We start from the raw sequence: 23,583 nt of genomic DNA, 5'->3' as shown, positions 1-23,583 counted from the left end.
CTGTTACACTTACATACCAGCGGCCAGATGAGGGAGACATACGGCTTCGGGACATGTCGAAGTATCCCGAGTAATTTTTTATAAGATTTCATTACCTCTTTCTTCAACTGGAAATACTACAGAGCAAAGCGCGTTGCTGGCTTCGTCTGGCTAAACCGTGTAAACGCTTTTTTTTTTTTTAGACCGAGGAGGAAAAGGTAGTTAAAGGAGGAAATCAGTGCGCTACTGTGTGCTGGGCGTTTATGATAAAGCGTGTGAAGCGTACAGTCCGTCAGTCAGCAGTCAGTCATCCAGTTCAACATCACTCTCCACTGAACTCCAGCTGTCACATCGCGTCCTCCGCGCCTCTTCGAACTGGCCAGGTAAGAGAAATCACTGCGACTCTTAAAGATTTACCCAAGTTATTTGTGAAAAGTTTCTGACGAGTCGGATTCTGATGGACACGCGTTTCCCAGGGATGCCACTGTTGGTTTTCTTTCTTGTTAAAAAGGAAGTAATGGCGAGGGCTGAAAGGTGACTAAGGAATTTTCTACAGCTCATCGTAAAAATGAGTCGAGAGTCATCCAATAGAATGCAAAAAATGCCAAATCTGTGTATTTCTCTGGTGTTTATTGAGCATATAATTAGTATACAGTTAGACCACGAGCATCATATCCTATCATATTTCACTGCAACCTTCAATTATATCATATTATCGCATACAGGGTTTTTCTTTCACATAATGTAAAATTATGATTTATAAACATCAAAAATGAGGGTTTTTATACTATAAGTTGTGTAGTTATGGATAAGAATGACGCAAGGTGGCTGTGCATTACAATCCCCAGTTTGCTTGTTAAAGACAAGCAGGAGCCCAAAAGAATTCACAGTTTTAAAGTTGTAGTTTTGACACCTCGAGCAGCATTAAAAGCCCACGTTTTAACCTTTTTTCTTAACTATCACCTGTACAGAGCGGCACAGCTACTTTCAAAGCCACCCTCACCCTCTGCCCCCCCCTTCTCCTTCCTCCTGTTTCCAAATGCTCTCCTTTGAAGCGATGATGCCCCATCTGTCATATGTGAGCAAAGAGAGACCATGCTCTGCTCTTCTCAATTACTGAATTCTCCTCATGCCAGCTCCGGTGGGACAGGAGGAGGAGCAGGTGGGTGGCAGTCAGTACGATCAATCAACATGAAATATTCAGCTTTGAATATACACATCATTTACTAATACTGCTGCTGCTCTCCTTGTTAGAAACACCCTGAAAAATAGTTGGGGTGCTTGTCTAAAGCGTTTTATAACCGAGAGCGTGCGTGAGCTGTGACACAGTTCCTGATGAAAAATTGGGCCAGTGCATATTCAGGTGGCACCACAAAAAAAAAGGGTAAACTATACGCTGCACCGACACCAGAGGGGTATCAAAAATTATTATCATTATGACTGAGAAGAAATTAGAGAGAGAGGGAGGGTGAGTGGATGAAACTGTATTAAATTTAGCGCCACAGCCGTTTTCTCATTATGCTGCGGTAAATTCATGCAGCTTACATGACAAAGCTCTGCTTGGCAACTTTCTCCCCTGATAGAAGCACTTGTTTGAACATGAGGCACATGATTTGAATATCTGTAATCCACGCTGAAATCAACAGGCCAGATGAACTTTTTGGCACCTTCTTACCACCACACTGAGTAGGATTTTCTCCCCCCCAAAATGCCTAAGCTAGTTAGACTTTGGCTTAAAATCACTTCGAGTACGTAGACAAAGCAATGCAAAAGTAATTTATTTCGTCTTTCCCCGATGCATTGTGTGGAAATCGTAGAACTTTGACCTTCCCAGTCATTCAAACTCTTCAGGAAACTTTGAATCTGCTAAGTGTCTGCACTGTGATAATATCTCTGTGATGTTGCCTCATGAAATTTGCCCGAGTACTATGGCCTTAAGTATTTGAGCTATGAGGCAATACAGTGAAAAGCATAGCCCCCTCATATGAGAACACAACAGTGAATAATTAATAACCTTGCTCCCAATTCCAGGAAAACAATAGCATATTGTAGGAACGTTGCGCTAATTTAACAAGAGGAGAAAAAACAAAAAAACTTTGACAAAATGTGGAATGCTCTGCCATTGTTGTAAAGCATGTCTGTGTGAGTTTCGCTCTAGTTGTTCCATCCACTGTTGCTTTTCACACTTTCTATACTGCTGCTCCATACTCGCACACAATGTAGGGGTTGCATGCTGTTTGCATGCTGTATACTGTTGTAGTGTAATGTTGTTTGCCTTTGAGATTAATCAGAACCCATTAAATACCCCTCTCTCACCTGCTGGCAGTATGTGAGGTGGAAGTGCACATGCAGGAAGCTATTTTCCACAGGCCTCCTCTCTTGGCTGTCAGCTCCCATTAAGGGGGAAGGTGTCATATCTGTAACACAGCTGAGTGCAGATGGCAGAGTGGAGGGGATGGCTCACCGATTTAAACAATGATTAATGAACAGAGATGGAAAACAAATTACATTGGACTATTGGAGGCAGGGAATTGTTTTTATGAAAATGTTAATTGTGTCTGCCAGGCTGATACCACGAGTGGGGGAAGGGTGGAGTGAGGGCAAGGTAGTGAGGCAACCAGGGGGCTAGTGATAGGACGTCTACTACTCCCCTGGCTCAGATTATCGGCGTGTCTCAGCATGCAGTGTTTAATACCGTACCTTGGCTTTAAGACCTCTAATGTGCCATAACTTTCAAGGTTTGGCTTTTTATGATGAACCCCATGAAGAATTGTCGCCCACCACTGCACCAATTAGCGTTATCTCTAATAATAAGTGGTTGTAAGTGACGAGAGAAGGCGCCCTGTTCTAGTTGTAATTATTGCAGGCGGGTGCAGCTGCACTACTTAGGGAGATGATGATAATTATTTTTCTTTTTTCTTTTTTTTCATTGCGGGTTGATTATTTAAGAGCATCATACACTCATCAGAGTAATCAGGAGAGAGTGATTAGTGAAAATCCACGAGGCTAACAGCTGCCACATTAAACACTTGCCTCTGTTGCCAACACACAGAGGCAGAGTCCTTCCACAGGACAGAGACGAACGAAAGCACTTCACCTTCAACTCCAGGAGCCGCGTGTGTTTGTTAGAAAGTCGAGGCTCGAGTTACACGCAGAATTAGAGTAAACAGAGCTCTCCGCGAAAAAGACACGTTGTTGTTGTGCACCAAGGTCGATCTTCGGCGCTTCGGTTAACAACTGCAGGAGTTTGTTGCAGGGGAGTAAAAGTTTGATAAGGCATTTTTGGGAAGTGTGGGAAAATCGCTCTTCTTCCCTAATGTCCCCTGTTGTGTTTAGGTGGGCACCTTTTGAACGTTCCTCTGGATGGTGACTCTTTGATGAGGCCTAATTCAGCATTATCAAAAAGAAAAAAGAATACAGTCCCAATTAGAGATGTGTGCCATGACCATGTCCGGTGGTCATGCTGCGTTGCTTGCCACTGTGTAAGGCCTGCTAAACTGAGGGCTAATTCTCTTAGCCCAGATGTTGCCTGAGCACAGTCCTGGGATCCCACTGGGTTGATGAGCTCAATCAGTGAAATGATGAAAAGATGATTTTGTCCCTGTAATTACAGTGTGTAAACTACTTAGCTAGGATTGCAAAGGAAGTCATTTTCTAATTACGCTGGTACCCCGTTGTCTAATGGTGGATGTTTTGTTGTTTTAGAGAGCATGTGAGAGAGAGTGAGAGAAAGGGAAGAAGAGCAGGAGGAGGAGGAGGGATGTACAGTATGTGTGAGATAGATAGATTGATGGGGAGAGGAAGAAGGAGAGAGAGAGAGAGGAACTTCATGAGGGGTCTGTGCTCTGCTGCCGCGGCTGAAAAAAGACCATCACAAGGGCAAGATGGCTGCCAAATGAGAGTTCATTGAATTATCAGCCCAGCTAATGTGCCTCGGATTATGCTCTTTGTTTGTCAGTTTTTTTTGTTGCCGTGGATGCCATAGCTTAATGAGATACTGTAAGTGGCATTACCAGACTCCTGCTGTGATTTTGTGATGACTCGTTTAATGACTTTTGTTTTAGTGCCTTCAAGTGCTTTTTTTCCACGACTGAAAATAGACACATCTAGTTGTTTTTTTTCGTGTCTTCCTTTCACTTTTGCAAATATTGGCCAATGCGAAAGACAAATGCAGTGCAAGAAACAAATTGATCCTTTCGCAGCTAGGAGGGCTGCTAACTTAAACGTTGTAGCGAGCGAGAGTTTGCATCCGCCCGGGGAAGTTGTCGAGAAAGCAAAACATGTCAGTCTGTTGCAGACTGAAGAAGCTGTGTTCTTTGAGATCTGTGCGAGTTATGTTGGAGCCGACTGCTGTCATGCAGGGCCCAACCATCTGATGCAGCCTACACCATGTGGATAGGCTTCTCTTCTGCGAGGCATCCCCTCCTCACCCCACACTGTTAACACACCCCATCGTACGCCAAAGCTTTGTTTGTGTCCAGAAAGAACAGGTGGTCTGTGCAAACAAGAGCAACTGTTTACACATTAGTGATCTTAAATACATTCTATATGCATGTGCCTCCGTGTGTGTGTGTGTGTGTGTGTGTGTGTGTGTGAGTGTGTGTTATGGAAAGATAGAGACAGCATGTGAAAACGGGTGTGTTTGCAAATGCCTGACAAAGAAGAGTGAAGTTTATATTTCCTCACTCCGAAGTGTGTGAGAGCTAATGAAAACAACGAAGGAATTTCACGAATCCAGAATTTATTTACAACACACGCACACACACACACACACACACATATGGATATGATACTGCTGGTATTCACCAGAGTACCTGTGCACACTTTCACTCTTGCACGCAGATTGGAACCATTTGTCATCTGAAAAGACTTCGATGCCACCAACTCATACAGGTACTCACACAGCTGGTTGCCTCTAAGCAAACCTGCTGTTTTCAGTCTGACTTCCAGGTGCTATACCCTGTGGCTTTTAGCATGTTGCCAGAGGAACTTATTTTTCCCTTTGCGGCGCGTTCAAGGCCGCTAATCTGCATTGCTGACTGAGACAAACAAAATGAATCGAAAGTCACCTGAAATAGCCGATTCTCACATAACTGTTCATCACTGCTGTTTCACTTGCATGCCAGGTTTATTTTTAAGGGGCACAAGACAGTTTTTTGGGGGGGTTTGATAGTGGTAGAAGGAGTGGCATAGATTTACGTACAACACCCGCAACAAATGTGTATGTATTCTTTTATGAGTTCTTTAGCTATTACTCACAAGGAGCTAGTTTGTCAGTGCTGTGTGTGCTCTTTCTGTGCTCTGTACTCCTGCAGTAATGAATGGTGCTGGTTAGACTATTCTGTCTCCGTCAGGCTTTTGGGGGGCCTACAGAGGAGCTCCTATAGGGTTTCATTAATCTGGCTGTCAGAAAGTATATGTGTGCTATCTTTTGTATGGGTCATGGTGGGCAGCTGTGTTACCACTGCCCTCTTCCTTGAGCATGCTGTTCATCCCCTGACATTGCAGTCCACGGGAGCGTTGGCTGGCTGATTTGGTGGGTGGGCACGTGGATGAAGTGAGATACAGGGGACATAAAGCATAGCATGGGGCTTTCACTGTCTTTACATAAGCTCATGTGTGATAAACAGTTGCCTTCTGCAGCCTGGGAAGTCAGGAATTCCAGGAATTTTGAAGTAGGCTGAACCATTTTACAAAGAATCTGGGACATCAACAGACATATTAAATGTCAGACTGCACGCTTATTTGCTCATATGAGGCATGAGCATCTGCATCCAACTCTATAATTACATATGTGTTTCATTTTTAACTGCATGCGTTCACTATTGAGTTGAGTTTTTATTACTGTATCATGCGAACTGTTTCCAGCCTGCCTGGGTAAACAGAGCACATCTAAGCCACTGCATGTAGATTTTCACACATTATTACAGGGGACGGTAAATAGTTACATACTGAAATTAAACAAGGATTTCCAGTTTTTGGTCATCTGAAAACAACGTACAGGAAAAGGCTGTTATCAGTCATGTTAACAGCAGATGATCTTTAGCTTTCTTTGCTTATTAGAGGGCTCACTGTAGCTGTTGGGAGAAGGCTTTTGCAGCCATTTGTGGTGCATTTATTGTATTTTTCAGTCAACAACCAACATCAATTATTAATGGATTTTTATTAATTTTAACCGCTGCTAAAAAGAAAAATGCAACACGCACTTCTGATCTATAAATTTCATTTACGTGTTTCATTCCACTTTCATCACTCTAGGCCTCGACGCGTCCATCCATCCATCCTACATGGCAATGCACTACAAGGTAAAAATATCGTGTTTCCACTCTCTTGTAGGTCAAATCTTTTATAGAATCCCCTTCGCCTGACAGCGGTGAAAGTAAATATAACAGTGTTTGATATTGTCACATCTAAAATCATCCCGAATGCACAGCCTCCTTGGCTGGTTGTAATGCATGTGTCACATTTTTGTTTCCCTTTTATTGCCTGCGCTAAATCACACCTGCTCCTTGTTCGTATATGTGCGTCCACACCTAAGAGGCGCTACTGTGACACAATGCTTCATAACAATCAAGCGCTCTCTCAATCTGCACTAAAAGAGCCTAATCCACTCTGACAGTGAAAACACCTGATGGCCCCGCTCCCATCTCCACAGATTCCCACCGAACCCAGTCCACACGCACAAGCGATGACGGCTCTCTGCCTCGTTGCCATGCGCAGTTAATCAGAGAAATATCACTTTAGTAAATATGAAGTAGATCTAGTGTATGCTAATATCATTCGCTCACTTTCTTCCTGTCAGATGTGATTAGGTCAGGCCTGTAGCCTTACATTGATCTGAGCTCGGTGCAGACACACTGCTCACACCAGCCATGGCTGCAGGCAGCTCTTTATCCGGGTGCTTTTATGTGCAACATTTTCATGCCTGATCAAACTTGCTCTGGACTAGGGGTAGAGCTATCTCCTTGACTAGTAGCTGACTAGGTATTCCACATTTAGGATATTATTTTAATTATTTAAACATATATATATTTTTAGGGGGCACCAGATAATGGTTTGAGTTGAGTGGAGTAATGTATAACATTGTTATTACTGTTTTACACTGCAGAAGAATCCAAAAGCATTATAACAAAGCTTTAAAAGATACAAGAACACACAGGAGGCGAGCTGCCTGTTTGTGACAACAGCAAAAGTTATTCAATTCAATTCAATTCAATTTTATTTATATAGCGCCAAATCACAACAAAAGTCGCCTCAAGGCGCTTCATAGATACAGAGAAAAACCCAACAATCATATGACCCTATGAGCAAGCACTTTGGCGACAGTGGGAAGGAAAAACTCCCTTTTAACAGGAAGAAACCTCCGGCAGAACCAGGCTCAGGGAGGGGCGGGGCCATCTGCTGTGATTGGTTGGGGTGAGAGAAGGAAGACAGGATAAAAGACATGCTGTGGAAGAGAGACAGAGATTAATAACAGATATGATTCAATGCAGAGAGGTCTGTTAATACATAGAGAGTGAGAAAGGTGACTGGAAAGGAAAAACCCAATGCATCATGGGAATCCCCCGGCAGCCTACGTCTATTGCAGCATAACTAAGGGAGGATTCAGGGTCACCTGGTCCAGCCCTAACTATATGCTTTAGCAAAAAGGAAAGTTTGAAGCCTAATCTTAAAAGTAGAGATAGTGTCTGTCTCCTGAATCCAAACTGGAAGCTGGTTCCACAGAAGAGGGGCCTGAAAACTGAAGGCTCTGCCTCCCATTCTACTTTTAAATACTCTAGGAACAACATTAATTATGTTAATTTTAAATTTGTTGCAAGACATGAGAACTCAAGGTCAATCTAGCATAATAATGAACAGCCACGCTAAGCGGCTGCTTACACGTTTTAGATGATAAGCCAAGTTTGAGATGGATGAATGATGGGCAAAATATTTGCCAGCAGAGTTTGCCTGTCACTCTCTCGGGCGTCATCCTTTACCTTCGCAAAATGAGCCCACACGTTGGATTTCCTGCCTGCCTGACATGTGCAACTGTAACAAATGCAGACACCAGCTCTTGTAAATGACACTGTCTATCTGTCTGACGCAATGTCACCACTTCCTGTGGTTGTTGGAGTTTTCTGCGACTGACCAAACAAAACTTTGCTGACTAAGACTATTTTTGTTGTTTGTTTGTTGTTATGGGTTATACTCATAATCAGATTTGATTTGGAAGGCCGTTATTTACATGAAAGTTAGCGTTTTCATTTTGGTGCCAGGTAAGATTTACTGTGCCGGAGTATGACAGCGAGACTGTGTCGTGCCAGATTGTTTTTATTGCTCTCTTGTTTAGCTCAATCTCTCTTCAAAAGGCTAAATGTAACCCAGAGCTAGTACACATGTGCAGTGTTTAGCAAAGAAGGCATGCACTTGTGCACTAAACCATCGTCAAAGTGATTTCAGAAGATGTTGCAGAGACAGAGCTATTTAGAATTAAGTTCAATCAATCGTTATTGATTGGTTGCAGACTTTATATTGGCTACACCGTACAATAAGAGCAACTGCACAGTAATGACATTAATTAAGGCAAATGCGAACTCGGTCTAACTGACGGCCATTCTTGAAAATGCGTGGGAAGTAGGGCTAACCTCCCATTTGCTTTCTTTTGTGGAAAGGCTGTTCAGGAATATCGGGTCAGGAGCTGTAAAGTGGATCTATGATATAAAGATATAATTTACAGACCTTTTCTTGTCAGATATGATTAAGTCAGCGCCATAATGGTCACATTGATTTCTAATCTACATCTTAGAGCGGACACGCCAGTCACACGAACCGTCGCTCCCTGCCTGCCAACTCTTTATCTGTGTGGTTTTGTGTACATCATTTTTCGTGACTGACTGAGGTTGCAGTCCAGGATGATGTAAGCCTGTGTTAATTCAGTGTGGACAGTGCAGGCTTTGTTCTGTGCCCTTTGGTGCTGCACTGGAGCTGCGCATTGCTCGCCTGTGTGACCTCTACCATTGTAGCACGATGTGAATTTGAAGCTTTGTTTTGCTGCTACAGTCGAATAAAAAAGGGGGAGCCGGGAAGGGCAGGCTTTTTATTCAGATATGCTTCCTTTAACTTTAGTTGAATTTTTTTTGCATCCATCATTAAGTTGTTTATTTTCCTCAGTACTCCTGTGACATAATTATCCTAGTAACGGTTTTATTCAAATATGCAGCAGACCTGCTGAAAAAGCTTAACTATTTACTTTAATCTTCTCTTTAAAGCATTTCAAAGATTTGTGAAATGCGAAGGAAGGGCAAGTAGAAGCAGATAGGCTTTGATGTTTTCTGCTGCCTTAGTATTGTGTGTCACTAACAAAATGAGATCTAGACAAAGATTTTCAGCTTACCCTTTAGTAAAGATGAGATATTTGTTGAGGAAGCCTTTGTGGTTTTACATAATCAGCATTTTCGCAGTCTCCAACAATAATGTAAAACCACAGGTATACTTAAGACAGGATGAGGAGAGTCAGAACCTACTTTGCACTATTTCCTGACCTATTTGTGGTGCATAACTGGCATTATACAGCAGTTGCAAAAGTACAGATTTACACCTCGTTGACAACACATGGCCATATTTATTTAGCTTTGTTTTGCTCTTCTTATTGCTTCTAATTTTTTTAATAATACATTTCCTGCAGCAGACTTTGAAATAACTTAATGCACCTTTTGTTTTTCTCTTTAGGTCAAAAAACAGGAAACAGGCACGCCATCTAAACAGCATGAATCCACATCCTGTTTCAGCTAAATAAGTGCAAACACTTCATTTTACTAACCTTCAGACTGTCCCAGTTAGACACCCCTGACCACCATACTGTAACATCACCCAGTCCCCGAAAGGACAGCTTCATTACCCCGTCTACCCACCCAATTAGGAGCCAGATGGCACTTCTGGCCAACCAAATCATGGATGCACGAATTCTCAGCAGCATGAATGGGAGAGTAGAGCTTTCCCAGTTCCTGAGAGTCACCAATCAAAGCATTGTCTCTCAGGTTAATTCTTCCCAAGATGATAACCGCAAAAACAGGAAGTATCCCTGCCCGTTATGTGGAAAGCGTTTCCGCTTCAACAGCATCCTCTCCCTTCACATGCGCACTCATACAGGTGAGAAGCCTTTCAAGTGCCCGTACTGCGACCACAGGGCTGCACAGAAGGGCAACCTGAAGATACACCTCCGCACACACAAGCAAGGCATTCTGGGCAAAGGCCGCGGGAGGATTAGGGAGGAGAACAGGTTGCTTCACGAGCTCGAGGAAAGGGCGATACTAAGAGACAGGCAGATGAGAGCCGGTCACGTTAGCCAACCGCAAGCAGCGAATATAAACCACCATCAAAAGCCTCTACCGCAGACTTTTCCGACACAGCCTCAGCTGTTAAGCAACTCTAGCGCAGCAGACAGCCAGCCGTGTGGCTCCACCTCTCCCAAGTTGACTACAATTCACGACGAGGCCATCCAGCCCCAAACCACTGGCTTCCGCTGCTCTTTCTGTAAGGGAAAGTTCAGGAAGCAGCAAGAGCTCGAGCGCCACATCAGAATCCTCCACAAGCCCTACAAATGTACTCTGTGTGAGTTTGCTGCCTCACACGAGGAGGAGCTCATCAGCCATGTTGAAATGACACATATCACAGCCGATTCGGGCTCAGGGCAAAAGCCCGCGATTGGGGCTGGTGATCAGGGAAAGCCTGTCGGTGAATTCCCCTGCGAGGTGTGCGGCCAGACCTTCAGCCAGGCCTGGTTTCTAAAAGGCCACATGAGGAAACACAAGGATTCTTTTGAGCACTGCTGCCAAATCTGTGGCCGTCGCTTCAAGGAACCCTGGTTTTTGAAGAACCACATGAAGGTGCACCTTAATAAGCTCGCTGCTAAGACCAATCTCCCCCCTGAGCGCGATTCCTCTGCAGAAATGAGTAACCTGACGCCATCGGAGCATCAGAGCAACCTCTACTCCCAGTACATCTCCCGCATTCACAACAGGTTCCTTACAGCTGAGAGAGTGGACCGCCCAGATTACAACCAGATGATAGCTGCAGCAGGTGTTGACATGAAGGTCAGAGAGATGTTAGGGCGGATGATTTCCTCGGGGCCTGGTGCGGTGACAGATGCAGAGAGCTCTTCTTCGATGAGTCTAAATCATCTCCACCCTCCGCTGAGTTCCTCTAGCATGGAATATCTGCAGAAAGTAATTGCTGCCAGAGATGCTCTCACCAACAGCAGCAGCTATGCGGGTTGGCAGATCATAACACCAGGGTTACCTATTGAACAGCAAATGTTCAGCCCTAAAGAGCAGCAGCAGCAGCAGCAGCAGCAGCAGCAGTGCTCCTCCTATCTAGAGAGATGTCTCCCTCTAGATGATGGGAAACTGTGCTTTGGTGACCCAGACACCAAAAGCATAAGCAGACCTGGGAGCCCCGGAAGCGTGAGCCATCATGGGCCAGCAGAGATGATCACTGAGACGGGGAACTCTGGCAGCGCTGTGGACCATCGACCGCAATCTTCTTCTCCAGCTACAGGTAATCCAGTGCAGGAAGTTTTCAGAGTAAAAGATTCGGAGTACTTCTCAGCCTCTAGATAACGTTTTAATCAATCATTAGGAATTAGTCCCTGATGTTTCCATCTGTGAACTAATCTCAAAATATTTGACATAAAAGCATCTTATTATTGTTATATTTTTTCCCCTTTTTGTCAGAAATGATCAAGTGCATGTAAAACACGTGTCATCATATTTGCGTCGGTGGATTTGAAGCAAGCACAGGGTCAGCAACGCAGCTACAGATATTATCATCCACAAGGACTTTGTCTTCCTTTTAAAGATAATGGCATCATGGTGAATTGTAGGGATAATTAGTACCCTCTATTTTATATCCGTCACATCCCCACCCCTTGCCTACAGGGGCACAAGATGTTAATGCATGCCATCTGGTGTTTTTAATGATTTGATATATACCACCCAGTGATTTTTATGATTTGATCTACCACCTGGTATTTTTATTGATAGTCTTCTGTTCCACCTGGTGATTTAGATGATTCGGCTCTATGGGTAAATGCCTTCTTTATCATGGCATCCTGCTAACATGTTATCATGAGTCTAAATTACTGCTGTAACGGCGTTATTAAGAGACGAGAAGAAAAGATAAATCCAAACTTTGTTCGCTCTCCTCACAGCTTACGCTTACGGTTATTTTCTTCCAGTGTTAGAGAACTACTTATGTGCATCTAAGTCTGCTGCGCTCCTGTGGGATTTGGGCCAGTATCCTCTTAAATGATGGCCGTAGAGCAGAGATAAATGGATCAGGTCTAATCTCATTAGATGTTTTGTTTCCATATTGTACACACATACTGGCATCTGCATATTTACATGTAAATGCTCACAGTTTACAGCCAAATCCCTCTCTGGTTGCTCTTTAAGAAACATATTCAAGCTCTGTTGTTTCTACTTTCCCTCTTCTCCCCTATCTCCGAGACCATACGGTGTCACTTCCAGAAACATTTACGATAGTTGGCTAGCTGAGGATTTGAGCGTGCACAGTTCTGGGATGGCACATTCAGTATCAGACTCTAATTTCAGTCAATATTAAGCATGGAAACTAATTCATTGTAAAGGTCAGGCGTCATTGCTTTAGTCAATGATGGATCCGGCAGGCTCTCTCTCCCCCTCTCCTCCTCTCCTCTCTGTTCTTAGTCCTGTGTAATGGTAGACTCACTCTGGGGGCTTAGCACCGCATTGTTTAGCTCTGACAATATATCCCAGAGACCTCTGCAGCTGCTCCCTGTGCTCACAATGACAGATTAATTAACACAATCACACGCTGCTGGCCCTGGCTCAACGCACAGGTCTGCTGCGGGACAGATAGGTAAATCCTACACATATGGAGAACACGCACCACTTGATGAGGGTTTAATAACAGGGATAAGTTTTTTCGGAGGTGGGGGGTTGTAACTGATCAAGTCTGTCTGTCTCGATGCTTGGACACGGAGGCAGGGAGAGTGAGAGAGCGAGTGTTTTCTAATTCAGGAGAGCGGAGATGCTGAGGAAGAATTACCACTGCCAGATGTTCGGCTTGAGGAACATTGATTAGTCCAGAATTACAGGCTACATTATTCATAGTCAGCCTATGGTGGTCATGAAGTTATTGATGTACCCAATATGGATGGCAAATATAGTACAGTCATGGCTGTCAGAGTGGGAGACAGGTTCTTACAGCAGCCCGATTTAGATTTTTAACTACAAACACGCAGCGTCGTAAATGAGAAATCGGACTTTGATTTGAATAGGAGGCGTGTTATAAATCGCTTCTTTCAATATCTAATCAGGACAGATTTCAAAATGCGCTTTAACTTTAATTATAAGTTGAGATTAAGAATAACGACTCTTCTTAAAACTCACAAAGAGTCCACGCTGCAGGCCTCTGACCTACATCGGACCGGCTAGATCCCACGTCTGAATGAAGAAAACACAAACTGCTAAAAACGCGCTGACAGTTATTAATTAGTCCCATTCAATACTCTTAACCTCAAGGTCGGCGAGCAGGCACCATGTAACGATGTTGTCCCCACAAGTGTTCCCTGCTTTCATGCTACTTTTACTGTAAGTGTTACAGCCAAGAGAGCCTGAAGTGATAAGCGTCTATAAAACTGTGAATGGTAATATGAGCAGCGGTTTACCCAGAAACACAGATAAAGCAGGCTGCTGTGCAGAATATCACTTTTCCTTTGGCTGTTCCACTTCCATCCGTCTATTCTTTGTGATTGTTGAAAGCGAAAAAAAAAAGCATCTTTTTACTAAATAGGTCCTTATCTAACTCTGTCATAGCTTTACAAATTCAGCTCTTATTCACAGATCAGAGTCAGTCTGACTGGTTTGTCTAAACTGATTACCTGTTGGCTTTGCCGTTTCCCTCTCACTTCTGTCTTTTAATCCTCTTTTTAATTATTATTGCAGATATGAGGCTCAAATTAAGCTCAAAATGCTTGTTTTCCTAGCATGCAGATAAAAAGATTTACCCAGGGAGTTCTGAACACCTGCCTTGAAATATTGTTCCACCGTCTCCTGAATGCCATTTGGCTTAATTGACTTGGAAACGTCCCAAATGCGTCATTGACTATGTGGTCTAATTAATATTAATAATATATGCTATTATAAACATCAAAGAACATCTGGTGCCCCTGTTTTTCTCACCAGTCTTGTGTGTGACTCTCACTCTCACTGTTTCATCTTAAACCAAACCAGCCACTATGTATCTCTGTTTTGCATTTCAGTTGCTTGATTACATATGTACAGAAAGAGGCAAAGCCCCGCCGCATGCAGAGTTTGATACCTACAATATAACTGCCAAATGCACGTGTAAGCATATAGTGTGTGAGTACGTGATTGCATTGACGGTGATATATGGACGTAAATTTTAAAGCCCATTTCCATATGAAATGAATCACTCGTCCGAGCCCAGCTGCACGCTTTTTCCATAGACACGGCTCACTTGAGGCATTTCTTTATTTATTTACCTTTTTTCCTCCGCCTTGCACATTCAGTAAGGGCGGATAACTCATACGCATCACTTCATTAGATGCTCTGTGTTAGGTGAGAGAGGCTGGGGTTTGTAATGATGCAGTAATTGGAGTTTTGGTTGATAAATCTAAGCTCTAAAATTACTCCCCTCACATAATGTGCGCCTCTGCACTGTAAGTAAATCTTAAACTGATTAAGTTAGCATGAACCAGGCAATCACAAAGATGGCACCCATCCAAAGGAAGAGGAGGAAAAAAAAAGGCAGAGTCTTCAGTCTTTGTGTTGTTTTTAACCGCTTTCATGAAGGCTGGCAAATGGGTTTAGGAAGGTCCGCACTGAAAGATGAGGTCAGATATATGTGTTTTCTGCATTTGGAGCTGACCGGTAATGTCATCGTAATTTAAGCCACAGAATAATTGAGATATATAGTGTGTCTGAAAGAGTTCCATTAAGCTGTTTGGATCTTTTTTTTCTCTCTCTCTTTTTTTTTGGTCTGTTACTGGAGACAAGGGTGTGGCACTGTTGAAGTCTCTTTCCCGCTCTTGCACACCCCGCACACATGTAATCTTACGTAGACTTTAAATCAAACATGCTCCACACGAGCACGCTCGCACATAAACACTCAGAGTGCAGTGCAAACAAAAGGAGAAGACTTCAGTTCAAGGACACGAATTCCCCATTTCAGCTGTGACTTTTCAATTTCATTTGCTGGAGCTCTATTTAATTAATACGTGGGTGTTATTTTACGGTTTTGTAAATTGTAATAGTAAAAAAACAGCCCTCTCTTTACTACGATTCAGCTCATAATGCAGGTTTTCTATTAAAGTTGGAAACAAAGTAAAGTAACTACTACAGATCATTAGATTTAGATTTACCTCAGAGAATTACCTCAGGGTCAGATCTCGAGGTGTATGAAATTGATATTTCTCTGGCGGGGGATGAATCACTGTTGTAACTCAGATATTAGTCCATTAAAGAAGAACAATAAGGCATCAATATGCATAGAATTAAATTAATGGTGGTGGGTTTATCTCCCTATCCCAGACACATCCCTAAAAGACACAGTATAATGTATGACCTGACCTTCAAATGCCAGGAGAGTGTTGGGCAATAAACTGCCAATATTTGTGGCTTAATGGCATCGGATGACTTTTACTGTAATTGGAATGGCAGCGAAACAGCTGGGCTGTTTAAAGACAGTGCAAGGCAGAGGTCTCAGACAATCACTAACTCAAAATGGTCACAGGGAGTGTGTTTAACCCTGAAGGGTGTTTCTGTGATAGCTATAAGGATTAAACCGAAGGTAAACAGAGGGAAGAAGACATTTAAATTACCTTTAATTAAAAGTTATGGTGTGCAAGATCAAATCTTGCATCCAGATGGATATTATTCACTGGCTAAAAGGAGAAAAATCACCCTTTGTCAGTCTCCACAATAATACACTTTGTACTGTTTGAATTATGTTTCCAATGCTCCATTTTTCAAGTGTGAAGCAAAAATAAACTCAGCTACAGTACATGGTGTGGTTAATCAGAACCGCTCACATGTTGGACTTCGTTATTTCTGACTGGGGAACCCACTTACTGGTTTTGATGGAATGAGGTTCTTGTCTGCAACATCTGCCTTGTTCTAGTTGCTTTACAATCTCACTGTTTATTATTTCTGGAAGAATCTTGTTTGGTGTTAACGTCTTTGGGTGTATTTATTGCACATGGTGGTGGCGTCCATACTGTAAAATGATGGATCACTGGAGCTGAAAGCTGATTACAAGCTTGATTTACTGCAGGGCAGCACTTAAATCATTCAACTCAGCCTGGTGTGGGATTGCAACATTTTTCATGTTTAGACAACTGTTGTTGGTACATGCTCAGAACCAAATGCTCAGTATGTCTCATATACACATGCTTTCCTAATTTGATTAAGTTTGTCTTGTGTTTTTGTTTGTCATCTGTTGCTGTTAGGTGACAAAGTCTACAGGTGTCCACCTTCAAATGACTACACCTCTGCACAGACAGCCTCCCTCGGCTTCCATCTGGATCAGTACCACTTCACCAACTGGCAGAACAACGGGGATCTTTCTTCTCCTCTGCAGCCTAGCAGCAGCAGCAGCTCCAGCCCTAACCCCAGCTCCAAGCTCCGACCCAGATCCAGGGAGGACTGGAGCCCGGCTGCGGGGCCGTACCTCGGTCTGGAGAGCCACAGCGAAAACTCCTCGCTCGTTAACAAGCAGTCCGAGCTCGCTGACCGAGACGCGGGTCTAGACGGCTCTTTGTCTGCTCAAAATCGGAAGTCCCAGTATGAGCCTTTGGATTTGTCTGTCAGGCCGGACACCGTCGCATCTCATTCGGCCGTGTCTCCTGCTGTGCTGGTGCAGATGTCCAGCGTTTTTAGTAATGGACTGTCCTCCTCCATTACCCGCCAGCGACAAAGTTACCCGAACGCACCAGCTGAACTCAGTGTGAAACCCACATTTCAGTCTGACCTCTTGGTGCACGGAGCCAAGGAGGAGATGAACGCACAGAACGCAGGCTCTACAGTTCACGATGGTGAAGGTGAATTTGAGAAATCTGACCAAGGGAGGGAGGACAAAAATGACAACGCTGCCAAGTGGAAAATACTGAAAAATAATGTCCTTGAGTCAAAAGAGGCGGGACAGGCCAGCGCTGATTTTGAGGGTGCTGGTGAAAAGAAGCAAGACAAGCTAGGACAATGGGTCAGAGCTGTGGCTGAATCTCCCATTTCCTCTCTGGAGAGCTTAACTCCAGGACAGTCGGATCCACTTCAGCACCAGGGCGGCCTGCTCTCCTTCCTCAGATCCCAGGGGAGCCTCAACAGCACACCTGCTAGCGCCAACAAAGTCGGTCCGAACGATGGGGGGAACATGGAGAAAGATATTTCATCAGGTGAGCACGAGCTTATATATCACATACACTAAATGCAGCTGTCACTGTTATCAAGATGTAGCCAGAGCTGTCTCCAGATTCGAAGGCAAATATTGCCACCTAGTGGTCAAACAGCAGCTATGCTTCGAACCACAGTATTTCTGTGCATGTGATAAACTGCTGCGAGTGAGAACAGAGCATGATTATTATTTTTTGACTAAGCTCTATATATAACTGGCCAACCAGAGTGCAAGCTCAAACTTTTATACATTGTCTGGTGTGAGGATCCTGCTGCAGAACATCAAAAGAAAGTTTTGGCAGTATCTCAGCCCGCGTCACCTGACAGCAGAAGTGTGAAGATCGAGTGTGAGTGTGTGACTGAATCACACCAATTATGAACAGCACACTTCTCTTATACTTATAGCACTTGAGTTTTTTCTTGCAGATCTTATATCTGATCTCAAACAAGGGCTAAAGAAGACACAGGTGTGTGGCGCTGATTACCCCTACACTTTAAAGGGTGATATAATCTCCTAGTGTGATAGGTTACAAATCGCCAAGCCAATGGAGCCCACTGATGGAGAGGCTTAAGCTCTCGTGCTGGTGTGATATGCTTGCTGAGTGCAGATTTAATAATGCTGTCTCTCAGGAGAGGGAATCCAACAGCTGGGGTCTTTGATATGCATGTATTATGAGTGCAACATGATACACCTTCCCTCTGATCCCCCTCTTATTCAGAAACTCAATATGTTCATGTGAAAGACAGGAAAGTGCCTGTCAACTCCATTAGGGATTAACATCTGTTCCCTTTCTTTATGATTCCAACAGCAAGATGTAGTTTTCTATTTGATTGTACAGATGGTTATTATAATATGCCGAGAAGCACCCCTCCCCTTCACCTCCTGTCATAGGCGTCACACTGTTCATGTTTCTTTCTTGCTTTTATTATGTATAATGCCATTTGGATTTTAAAAAACATTGATTTAAAAAAAACCAACTTTCCTCCCAAAAGCAGAAAAAAACTACATCAAACAGTTTATCCCTCACATGCAGCACGCCGTACCGTAACCGTGGCCTGCACTTTTCAGCAATCGGATCAATGCAAGGAGCTATTTCAAGCATCGCTTGCCTTTTGTTCACTGCAGATTGATCCTCTGCGTTTTCTCTCTCAGGAAGTTGATTTCAAAGGCACAATAAACACCTGTCAGTCAAACTGGACAGCGAGATGCGGGGCTGACATTGAGAGTGCGTCGAGTGTCCTCTAAAACTGAGCTAAGCAGGTGGCCTAGCAGTCTGTCCTGTCTGCAGCGCTGACCAGGTGGCTTTGTCATGGGGCTGTCTTCTGTTGACCCCATCCTCTCCATACTGTATGGCACGTCGAGTGGCATGGTGACATATTGCTGGGCAGTTTGGACATGGAGTGATGTGTTTGTGATGACAGTTCAGGTCGGCTCCAATGTGCCAGCAGTGGTAATTGGCCAGATGGTGACCTCTGGTTGAACCTGTCTGCATGCTCATTAGTCTCACTGAGCCCTCCCTTGTGTTTTAAACACTCTCTTACCGCTGCGCTGCTCGGGCTCGACCACTAGATGGCGACATTTACCACTCTAACAGCTGAGGCTGCGGTAAATATCTCACTCCCAAGTAGTGTGACATGCATCCATATTTCAGAGGCACAATTAGGACAACTACTTCTGAGAATGCTGTCACGTTGCAAAACGGATGCCTTGGGGCAACTTTAAAAAGAGTTAACCAGTTAACCGTGTCAACTGTTCCTTCGGTGATGTCGGATCAGGCCTCGGACTCATGAGAACAAGTGAATATGAGAAGATCGATAAAGAAAGGATTAAGAATGAAAGAACGTGGAGGACAGAGAGAAAGAAAAGGCCCTGATTTGAAAGGTTGAAAGGGGTGAGTCATTATCTCATTGTCTGACCTCTGTGTACCCTCCGCGGAGAGGGTGACAGAGAGCGGGAGAAAAGGAGAGAGAAAAGGAGCGAGAAAGATCACCATAGATGGAGATAGATGGAGCGACAGCGAGGTGAAAGAGGAGCGGTAGTGCGGCTGTCTCTATGAGCAGATGTCGTTTGAGGGCAGCGAGAGGGCAGCGCGGCCTGCCTTTGTGCCGTGCTTCTCCCCATAGAGATAATGAAGGGTGGAGCACTGGGAAGGATGTGCAGTCATCACTCACTGTCTGTGTGCCATCAGAGCTCAGGCCTGTGTCATCCGTCACCATTCAGCTCTTCTGGCCCCCGTCGGCCCCGCCACTGTCATCATGGTCATTATCTCAGCCTGTGACACACAACACACTCTCGCTGCACACACACACACACACAAACGCATCATTGCATGCATGCAGGTGTGAGCATACATGTGTACAATCTCAAGCAAATATGCAAAGGCAAGGCAGGATATGCTTTTCTAGTACTAGTCCCTGCCCAATAGCAACAAAAACAAAAATATATATAAAACTATGCTTCCCATAATAGACAATATAACCACATATAAACCTATTGTTTTGATATATAGAATGATAATAAGAAGAATTACAACTGAAAGACTCAAATAAGTAAAAATCTACTAAATAATATATAAAATTTTGCTTAGTTTACTGTTAAAAATTGATCCAAGGTTGACACACAGTCTGTACAAAAACACAGAGGTTTTAGCCCTATTAAAAAAAATAACTAGTTAAAGGAATGAAAAGAGGGGAAATAAGTTAGATGAAAGGATTATGTTGAACCTTTTGAGTGGTAGGCTGGCTCTGGATGCAATATCTTGATTTTTGAATGAGTAAAAGGCTCATTCAACATGCAGAAATTTGGGAATACACACCAGAGTCGGGTGATGAACTTTAAAACAAATCCCCAAGTTTTCCCCTTTTCTTTGAAATATAAAATGTGAGGTGCAACACATCCATTTGAAGAAATTCTAAACTTGCCTTCTGGTTCATCTCTAACCGAACATACTCGTGACAGATTATTTTTTCTTTTTGTGCTGTGATTTCAACTTCACTTTTGAATAAAGTCGTTTTGAATATGTGGTTAAACTGTTGGTTTGTTTATAATCTGACTTATTCATGAAAGATTGTGCGTATTGTCCTGCTCCTTTTGGCCGCAACTGTGAAAATAAATTGCAAGAAACTGAGATTATCCTTTAAGTTCAGTGTCAACGTTCTGCAGATTCAAAGTCAGTAATCACTCTGTTTTTGTACTGCTGGCAGAGTTCCACTCTTTCTTTCAACACCACACAATCCCACCCTTCTCATTTCCTGTTGAGTCTCTTCATGCATTGTTATATATGTATAGGGGTACGTGTGTGTGTGTGTGTGTGAGTGTATTTCTTTGAGTGAATGGCTGGTCTGAAGCTGTGGCTTGAGTAGCCTGTGAATGGAGGATCATATGGCGGCGAGATGGATGGCTAAGAGCCCACTGCTGTCTCCTCTAATTGTAAAATATTAGTTACATTAGACTCTGGCCTGTGATTAATGGAACTTATTTGGAGGTTGCCCTCTGTTGGACCTCCCCTCTCCTCTGGTGGGAGGACTAAAAGAACAGCAGACTGAGGAAGACGAGGAGGGACAGAAAGCAAGGCAACAGAGGCAGAGGAGGGGGAGACACGCTGGGCACCGAGCGACTAATGTAGGCCCAAGACCTTTTGGCTTGTTATTAACCGACTTTATGAAAGTGTAATAGGCTACAGAATCGTTCACAGCGCCTGAGTGCATTTACAAGGATCTGATAAGATTGAGGAAAATCTGTCGAGTTTATCAAGTTACAAGGGAACGTGTGAAATTTGAGGAAGCGGAAGTCAGAAAAATGACATTAAAGTTTTAACAAGGAGCGTTTATTTTTATGCATCCAACCTCCTCTCCTGTCTTTCCACGTCAGGCTGAAGCCAGGGAAGCTTAAGTGAGGCAGGCAGAGTTTAAGACGCGCCACAAACTGCACTCTACCTGGCTCTGACAAAGCTTATCTTTACTGTTTCTCTGTCTCTCACACACACACACAAACACAGACACACACAGACCCTTCTGTGCTATCCTGATGATATTCAGATGTGTCAGGCCTAGTTTGTAAATGCGCGCGTGTGTGTGTGTGTGTCCTTTACGGCCATCAGGTTATTATACAGCAACAGATGGAGCATTACCTTTTATTGCTCACACCTTCTGTGAGTTTTCCCACTTTTCCCTCCAAAAAACACCTTTTTTATGTAGATGTGAAAGCGAGCGTTGAGCTGTGTACAGCTGTCTCAGCTCTGATGAGGAGCATGATCGAGTGGAAGAGGCGAGGGCGGGGTGAAAAGGCTGAGACAGCCCTCACTTTTTGGGAAGTGATGTCAAATGACATCAGCACATAATGGTTTACTGTAACCATGAATCACAGAAAAACACATTGAAGTGTTAGACAGAGGGGAAAAGAGAAAGTCATTATATGAGGTAAGATCTCAAAAATAGCACAGCGGTGAACAAGGACACATGGCTGTCTAGGTAGAGGGGTAAATGAGTCACTTTTGCTTTGATCTTAGCAAGCCCGAAGGCTTTGGTATCATACTGAGTTTTTATTGAGGTTAGATAAACATCTGGAAGCTACTAGTGTTAAGCTTTGTTGTTTGTATCTTAAGGGTACATTGTGTGCTGGGTCATGTATGTTCACATTGTTTATGGAGAAACTATGCAGCGGGCACGAAGGAGGTGGACAGACAGGACGTTTTGGCATGCCTCACCTCCCAGCTGCAGACATCTGTCATTCCTCAGCTCAACACTTGTGTGCGTGTTTATTTATTTGTGTGTGCGTGCATGTGTGAGTTGTGAGCAGGAAGTGTGTAATAATGAGCATGAACTTGCATGCCTTTTTAGAAAAACCCGTCAGCCCATTAGGTGTCACAGGATGAAGGCTAAGTGCCAAAGTGATCAGAAAATCAACAATCTGCAAGCCTGCAGCAGCTTCAGCGCACAATAACAAATATTAACATTTCTCTCACATCTCACCTGACCACATCTGTTGCAGAGCACTGGAAAAATGACCTGCCAAGACTAATGTTTGCTATCCAGAACTAAAAACATACCACATGCATTCTTCGCAGAAATCAGCATTATTCTGTTTTAGCAGAGGTTTATTCTGCGTCACACAGTGAGGCTTTTTATTTGATTTTATTGGCCGACCGTGTTGTGTTCAGCATGCACAAACCTGATGCATTATAATCTCAAAAACTGCCCGGTGGGATTGTGATTATTTACTTGTTGCAAACATTAACCGCCACCCCATTCCCGTGTATTCGTTTCCAGCTCGGAAGCCTTTCCAGTGCCGTTACTGCCCCTACAGCGCCTCCCAGAAGGGCAACCTGAAGACTCACGTCCTTTGCGTGCACCGCAAGCCGTTTGACAACAGTCTCTACCCTGACCGCCGCCTTCGACGTTCGCACACACCCCAGATGCCCTCCAGACTGCCTCTGAGCATCACGGGAGACAACCGCGCGCCAGAGAGAGACCAGATCGGCGTGACGTCCCTCTGCGGGACTTGATGTTATCGTATTAACAGCACATACAGACAGTTACGGTTCTTGTTTTAGCTTCACCTCAAAAGGATTAGGATGATGGAGATTGTTAAAAAAGAAGTTAACAGCCAACCTTGATGTACATTCCAGTGTTTACTTGAAGAGCCACAGTATGTATTTATCTGTAGCAAAAGAAGCTGCCTATAATAATAAAGTCCATTGTGATGTGAATGTGTAGCTGGGGTACTTAGTGTCGTTCATTTTGTCTAAAGTGTCCAAACGATTTACTTGTGTTTACATGCATCTATCAGTCCAGCACTTGTCTGATAGGGAGAGTGTACCGTGCCTGCCCAAAGCACTTGTTCTTTCATCCAGTAAATACCCTGTGTTACATTTTTGTAAATATCGCTCGATTTCCCTTCCAGTCCAGAAGTCTTGTCTATCTGTCAGGATATGGTGCCAGATGTTCAGGCTTTAATCGCGGCAGATGTAATGAAGTAGAATGTTGCACATCGGAGCTTCCATTTGTTCTGGATTCCACTCCAGGGAGAAAGCCTCTCTCACATATAATTATTGCCCATTAACTCCTATGCTTCATGCCCTCGTGCTGGAACAATGCTCAATTAAGGGGAACCAAAGAAATGGAAAAACTGCAGAGATTCATCGATAGTACATTCAAATGATTTCCCCCCCCC

At 43.7% G+C, this 23,583-nt stretch overlaps 1 protein-coding gene across 3 annotated transcripts in view; it reads left to right on the top strand.

The window, feature by feature from the left end:
* The window catches only part of LOC146515858 (uncharacterized), a 23,203-nt gene extending 80 nt beyond the window's left edge, over positions 1–23,123 (top strand). Inside the window, exons 1-5 of one of the 3 annotated variants that reach the window (XM_085167844.1) lie at positions 1–362; positions 9,691–11,517; positions 16,472–17,437; positions 17,675–17,758; positions 22,680–23,123. The exon at positions 1–362 is cut by the window's left edge and continues 80 nt beyond it. In XM_085167844.1, coding sequence (XP_085023970.1) covers positions 9,888–11,517; positions 16,472–17,437; positions 17,675–17,758; positions 22,680–22,915 — 2,916 coding nt within the window. In that variant the 5' untranslated portion in view covers positions 1–362; positions 9,691–9,887 and the 3' untranslated portion in view covers positions 22,916–23,123. Of the gene's footprint in view, positions 363–6,237; positions 6,285–9,690; positions 11,518–16,471; positions 17,438–17,674; positions 17,759–22,679 lie in introns of all 3 variants that reach the window. The other 2 variants (XM_085167843.1, XM_085167842.1) reach the window with 2 other exon arrangements.
* The last annotated feature ends 460 nt before the right edge of the window (positions 23,124–23,583 follow it).

Source organism: Neolamprologus multifasciatus, chromosome 7 (genome assembly GCF_963576455.1).
Source record: "Neolamprologus multifasciatus chromosome 7, fNeoMul1.2, whole genome shotgun sequence".
Taxonomy (NCBI): domain Eukaryota; kingdom Metazoa; phylum Chordata; class Actinopteri; order Cichliformes; family Cichlidae; genus Neolamprologus; species Neolamprologus multifasciatus.
Note: the sequence above shows the minus strand (reverse complement) of the source record. Positions and strands in the feature narration are given on the sequence as shown.